Source organism: Mus caroli, chromosome 8, assembly GCF_900094665.2.
Source record: "Mus caroli chromosome 8, CAROLI_EIJ_v1.1, whole genome shotgun sequence".
Lineage (NCBI taxonomy): Eukaryota > Metazoa > Chordata > Mammalia > Rodentia > Muridae > Mus > Mus caroli.
The window spans coordinates 114,188,880-114,195,668 of record NC_034577.1 but is presented as its reverse complement, the minus strand read 5'-3'; the positions used below and the strand labels follow the sequence as shown (position 1 = coordinate 114,195,668).

At 49.4% G+C, this 6,789-nt stretch overlaps 2 protein-coding genes across 3 annotated transcripts in view; one reads left to right on the top strand and one right to left on the bottom strand.

Annotated features, from left to right (window-relative positions):
* Positions 1-2,448: 2,448 nt before the first annotated feature.
* On the bottom strand, positions 2,449-3,945 carry LOC110300920 (basic proline-rich protein-like). Its single transcript, XM_021171135.1, has 2 exons — positions 3,888-3,945; positions 2,449-3,608 (listed from the first exon to the last, which is right to left on the bottom strand). The coding sequence occupies exons 1-2, from the start codon at positions 3,943-3,945 to the stop codon at positions 2,449-2,451; spliced, it is 1,218 nt and encodes a 405-aa protein (XP_021026794.1).
* The window catches only part of Ankrd11 (ankyrin repeat domain 11), a 150,327-nt gene continuing 146,108 nt past the window's right edge, over positions 2,571-6,789 (top strand). For both annotated transcript variants that reach the window (XM_021171028.2, XM_029480582.1), the window contains exon 1: positions 2,571-2,908. The gene's annotated coding sequence lies outside the window, so the exon portion shown is untranslated. The remainder of the gene's footprint in view (positions 2,909-6,789) is intronic.

Here is a 6,789-nt window from a genome sequence, read left to right as displayed (position 1 = left end):
TTTATTATATGTAAGTACACTATAGCTGTCTTCAGACACACCAGAAGAGGGAGTCAGATCTTGTTACGGATGGTTGTGAGCCACCATGTGGTTGCTGGGATTTGAACTAAGGACCTTTGGAAGAGCAGTCGGGTGCTCTTACCTGCTGAGCCATCTTACCAACCCCCTCTAGCCCACTTCTTTAAAAAAACAAACAAAAAATCTCTGGGCTGAGACAATGGCCCAGCACGTAAAACATGAGTCTATTTTTTTAAAAAAGATTTATTTATTAATGTAATGAGTACACTGTAGCTGTCCTCAGACACACGGGAACAGGGCATCAGAACTCACCAGAGACGGTTGTGAGCCACCATGTGGTTGCTGGGAACTGAACTCAGGACCTCTGGAAGAGCAGTCAGTGCTCTTAACCACCGAGCCATCTCTCCAGCCCCGGAGTCTATGATCCTTGAAACATTAAGTGCGAAGGAGAGAACTAACTCCACAAAGAGGTTCTCTGCCTTCCCACACAATATACACACAGTACACTCCAGCAGACAGCTTTTCTTTATGTAGGCGCTCATGTATTTTACAGGTTTCACATCCTCTTCGCCCCATGTTGATGAAATTGGCACCATCTGTTGTTCCTGTTTACCCAGGAAAATAACCAAAAGTTGAAGTGTCCATGGTTACAAGCACAGCTACTCATCACAAAGCTGGAATTTTGAACAGGGGCAGGGCAGTTTTTATCATACCATGTCCTCTAAACTCTGTATTTGCTTCAAAAAGGGAAGAAAGGTCACCTCTAAGGTCCCATCCACTTAGGGATGTGCAATCCCAAGATTTCATAATCTGTGCTCTGTAAAGACTTTGTTTATACAGACAGAAACAAAACAAAACACCCAAACCATCTACAGAACTATTTCCAGGACGGCCAGGGCTACACAGAGAAAACTTGTCTCAAACAAACAAACAAACAAACAAAATCCCAAAAGTCAAAAACAAAACAAAACAAAGAAGTATAAATATTGATTTTAGTCACTTAGCTTTTCTGGTTCACAAATACACAGATGCACTTTAAATAGGACAAGACTGGAAGTTTGATTACTTAAAACTTTTTTTTTTGTAGACTGTTTTCTGTGCGTAAGTGTTTTGTCTGTGTATATGTATGTGTACTAGTGCATGTCTGGGGGGCCTTTAAACAATGTTAGATCTTCTAGAACAGGAGTTACAGATGCCGGGAATAGAACCCAGATCCTCTGGAAGAGCAGCCAGTGAGTGCTTTTGACCGACAGGTCATCTCCCCAGGTCCCAATTACTTTAAAAGATTTATATGAAGTCTATATGTGTGAGTACTCTACACGTGTGTGAGTTCCTGAAAAGTCAGAATAGGATGCCAAGTCCTCTGAAGGTGGCTGTGAAGCTGTCTGAGGTGGGTGCTGAGAACCACACTCTGGTTCTCTGGAAGGGCAGTACCTGCCATCTCTCCAGCCCTGGTTACTTGTTATATTTTATTAAATTATGAAATTGGCTTTCACTGTGTAGCCCTAGCTGGCCTGGAACTCAAGAGATCCAGCCTGCTTCTGCCTAAGTCCCGGGATAAAAAGCCTATACCAACATACCAGACTCGTCACAATTACTTTATGCATTTTTCTGAGACAAAGGTTTCATGGAACTCAAATCTTGAACTCGAAATGTTCACAACAATGTACTCTGAGCTCCGGATACGCCTGCCTCGGTCACTGCAGCGCTGGGATTCGAATTTTTAGCTCGTTTGCAAACCAAATCACTACTAACGCAAACCATCATTAAACTTTTATGTAAATTCAGTCAGGCACATGACGATGCGACTTTGCTACCTAGCTCTGAGGTTCGTCACCCTTTTTTTTTTTTTTTTTTTGGTTTCATGAACTATCGCGGTGAAGTTCTGGAGTCGGGGAAGGGAGGCGGCTGAAGCGCGCGCGGTGTCTAAGGAAACCTCTGGGCAGAGTCTGGAGCTCACCACATCCCGGTTGCTAACGTGGCTCTCGGGACTCAGAGCGAAGCGCAGTCCAGGAACACCTCCAGGAAAGAGCCCGGACGGGTGGGGGCCGGGGCCGCCTTTCTCCTTCGCGGCCATCATCCCGGCTGCCTTTGCTCCGGCAAGAGCCTCCTGCCGGCTAGAGACACACATTCTCGAGGCTCACACAGGCTTACAGGCGATACACGACCTCGCGTCCGCAGCGCAAGGCCAGCCGGTACAAGCCAGCTCCCACCTTCTGGCTCCTTCGACAACAACCTTGTTTCCAGACCGCGGCCTCATCACTTCCGGCACCGAGTAGGACCAATCGTCGTGTCCCGTGGCAGGGAGGGCAGCCAATCCAGCAGCTTTCTCCGCCTGGGTCTCGTATGCACGGATGCCAATCATTCCCGGACGTCTCCCTAGCCCCGCCCCGTGCCTGTTACGGAAGCCGTCCGGCCGTCTGAGCCCTTTCACCCCGGCATCGCATTTCCTCTCCGACGTGACGTAAGCGGCCCCTGCCGCTCTGCGGGGCGGGCCAATGGCGGTGGCGGATACGGCGAGCCAATGGGCGGGAGGCTCTCATGCGGCCGGCGCCCGCCGCAGCCACCGCTGGGTCCTGGAGCCAGAGGCCGCCCGCGACAGAGCGCGATGGACCGAGGGCCCCAGCCGGGGAGGCGCCGCGGCGGAGTCCGCGGCCAGACGCCCCCGCAGTAGCGTCCGCGCGAGCGCCGCGGCCCCGCGTGAGCTCCTGCACGCCGAGGGCGGGCTTGCATCCCGCCGGCCCCGCACTCGCCGCAGCCTCCAGCCCGCGCGCCGACGCCGCCTTCCCGCCCGGGCCGCGCGGCCCGGGAAACGCGGCCGCGGGCTGCATGGGCAGCGCCCGCGCCCCGCCGCCGTTCCGCCGCGGAGCCGCGTCGCCCTCGGAGCCGGGTGAGAGGCGCCGGGGATCTGGGGGGTGGTGGTCCGGGAGGGCGTCGGGCGTTCCTGCGGCCTTGCGGCCTCCTCCGCTGCCCGACGCCGCGGGTGCCCCGGGGCGGGCCGTGCGCCGCGAGAGGCCGGTCGGTGGGCCGCGGGGGTCCTGCGAGCGGCCATGAGGGGCCGAGGGCGGGCTCCGAGGCCGGCCTCGGGGCGTCCCGGGGGTCGGGCGGCCGAGAGAGGCTAAGGAAGGGCTCCGGGGTGGGCTGTGGCGGCCGTGAGGACCGAGGGCGGGCCTTGAACGAGGGGCGATGGTGCGTTAGTGGGTCCAGGGACGCTGTGAGGACGACGGCGGGCTCCCGGGAGTCCCTGGGGTCCTCAGTGGCGCGGGGCGCCGACCTCTGACCCTCGGGAGGGGCTCCGTCGCCGGGCTGGTGGTAGTTGTTATTCCCAGCGTCCCTATTATTATCGTGTTTTGAAATGGGAGCAGGCGGCCCTCGGGCTGCGAGCCGAGCCGGAGGGGGCGGGCGAGCGGGGGACCTGGAGCTGCGGGGTGCGGAGGCGCGCAGGCCCGAGTGGGGGCAGGAATGCGGGGCGGCGGGGGGCGTCTGGGGGAGGGGAAGGCGGGACTCGCGGGGGGAGAGTGGGAGGAAAGCGGTGTAGGCGACGGCTGCAGAAGCAGCCTTTGGCCTCAAGGAACAATGTGAGACGTTGCCTGAAATGTTAATTTCCGTTCCTCATTTCATCATCCCCTGGCAAGGCGGTAGCTGCGAGAGTGAGTGTGTGTGTGTGTGTGTGTGTGTGTGTGTGTGTGTGCGTGTGTGTATGTGCGCGCGCGCCCGTGTGTGTGTGTGTGTGTGTGTGTGTGTGTACGTGTGTGCAGGGTTGGCCCTGCCACATGGATCTAGCCCCTTCACAGACGGATGTGCGGTTCAGTTCCTATGTATGTGGCTTGCTGTGGAGTCTCATTTTTTTCTCAAGGCCTTGTCTTTACCTGGTGCTCCTGTAGGTTTTTCTGTTTTTGTTATGTTTCTGGAAAGCTTGTCTGGCATAACCGCTTACTGGGGTTTGGAAGACTGGTGAAGGTTAAGCTGGTTCACAGTAAGGCTGTATGCTTCGAAATCTAGTTACATGAGTATAGTGCTCATGTTTCACAGTGGTTTCTGCAGTCGTGAGAAGTTTTACACCCACTTGAGAAAACTGGGCAGTTTTACAAATTTTCCGGTAGAAAAATTAGTTTTTTTGTACCTATTTGGTGAGTTTTCTGTGGTCCTTTGAACACTTTCCATTTAACACGTTCTTCCATTCAACTACTGAATAGAAGTGCACATTTTTAAGTAAAAGTTTACTTAGGCTGTTGGGTTGTCTATGAGGAATAAGGAGACTTAACTCAGCAAAGACTGTAGGTGATAATGGGTTGTGGAGAAAGCTATGGAAGCAGTTACTGTGTTTGGTGTGTGCAGTCCTAGTCAGTGGTATAATTTGGGTAGTTCCATGGTAGAGCCTCGGAGAATGGTACTTGTTGCCCTGAGACCTTTATTTCTTTTTTTGAGCACTAGCTGCTCTGAAGACTAGAGTTCTGTCTGTGTCTTTTGAAATGATTGCACAAATACTCCGATGTCACTTTGCAGCTATACTTAAAACGGAAAAATGCCTTGCTTAACTTTGATTGTGACCCTTGGATTGGATCTCCATATAGCTGGTGTTTCCTCCCCCACACTCCATTCAGCTGTTGTTCTCCTTTCTGTAGTTTCACGCTTAAGAGCAGGATCTCCTGTGATAGGCTGGCCATCCTGAATGGAATGGGATGGGAGGGAACAAAGGCCAAGTTGCTATGACATTTTTCTCTTCTTTGTGCTTGCCTCGTGCATTCCTTGAAAAGCAACCCAAAAGATACCGCTAAATTTGACCTTAACTTGATTCTTTTATGAGTGTTTCTTTTTCTTGTCTTCCCTTTGTCCTCCTGTGGTAAACTACACAGCAAAATTTGCCAGAAGTTCCCTTAAAGTGTCACCTAGTTTAGAATTCCTTGCTGACCAGTCTAACTTTCTACCAGCCTTTGTGAACTTGCATGTTTCTGTGAGATGCTTTTCTCTAGGTTAGCCATGTCAATCATGCTGCTCTGTCAGTCTTTCATCTCACTAAACCAGATGGGCTGCTGATGACTAGTGCCTGTCATATTAGCTATAATGCAGTGTTGGGCCAGTGACAAGAAGAACTTTCTACAAGTAGAGTTGAACTATGCCGCATGTATGTAAGAACATTTTTTTTCTAGAAGCTTTGTGTGTGTGTGTGCCTTGGATACCTAAGTTCATCAAATATAAGAGGAGGGTTGTTTTGCATATTGGCAGTGAGCCCACCATCAATTAAATACCATAATTAGAAAGCATCAGTAAACGCTGGTTCAGAGAATAATCTGCATTTGTTGCCAAAATAAGTGTTTTGATCTGTCCATTACCCATGTAAGTCCCTTCACCCCTCACATGGCGAGTGGAATGGGTGAGCTCCTGCAATAGCTTGACACTTGCTAGTTAATAGGTGACAATGATGATGCGTGGCGTGTCCACCCGCACGCTGGACCGCTTAGTACTGCTGCTTAGGCGGTGCTCTGAGACGGAGCATGGCACTTGTGATAACTTTAAACAAAAATCGAATGAACTCACATCACTAGGAGTTATTGTCTTGAAATGTTTTCAGTTTGTGTTCTCATTTGAATTTCAAATGGAATTTCTGTCCAATTCAGCTTTCTCAGTTTTGTCTTAAAGCTATATGAAAGAGAGTGTCAGTCCTCAGCTCCGGAACTCAGGCAGTTGGATAATTGGCATGGAAAATCTTTTAGGCTTAGAAAATGATCCACTTTAATGACTACTTCATTAATTCCTATTGATATTTTTATTAAGTGGCTTGTTTGTTTGGTGGATATTTGTGGTACCTCTTAATGCTAGACTGAAATTCAGCTTTGTATTTAAATGTCTGTTTTTGCTATTCTGTATTTTTAAAATTATTAATTATCCTGTTCATTTTTTTTCTTGTAGTTCATTTTTAAACACACCCAAACCATCTTTTTTTGACAGTCTCAAGTGGCCCATGCTGGCCTTGAACTTCTATGTAGCAGACTGTAACCTTAAAACTCTAGTTTTCCTCCCATCACCACCAATGCTAGGATGTTACAGGCATGCACTACCACCCAGGTTTCCTGAACACCAGCTCTCTCAAACAATAAAAAAATAGGATAGAACTACAAATACTGTTTTTATGATAAGCATCAAATTTACTATTGTGAGCTGGTGAATTCTTAAAATACTAGTGCTTGAGGGGGTTGGGTCAGGAGAAGGAGTTCAAGGTCATGGTTGTCTACATAGCAGTTACAGGCTGTTGTGAACTCAAGAATCTGTCTCAGAAAACCAAAACTAGGGCTTGTGAAATGGCTCATCCTGGAGTCCTTTGCTCGTTCCTTGGAGCTGCCAAGCCTTCTGACCTGACTTTGATCCCTAAGTCCTACACAGTAACAAGAACTGATTCCCTCAAGTTGTCCTTTGACTTTTGCATGCTTTCAATGGCACAGGGCCACAAGATAGATATGTAAATGTTCAAGGGAAAAAAAGCCCACAACCAACAAACCCAAGCCTTTAACAACCACCTCACAAACAAACAAACAAACCCAGTAATAGCAAAATACAGACAACCTGATTCTGCGACAAACTTCTGTTGAGATTCTTTTTTTTTTTAATAATATTTATTTATTTATTTTATGTATAGGAGTACACCATAGTTGTCTTCAGACACACACCAGAAGAGGGTATTGGATCCCATTATAGATGGTTGTGAGCCACCATGTGGTTGCTGGGATTTGAACTCAGGTCCTCTAGAAGAGCAGTGCATGCTCTTTTTTTTTT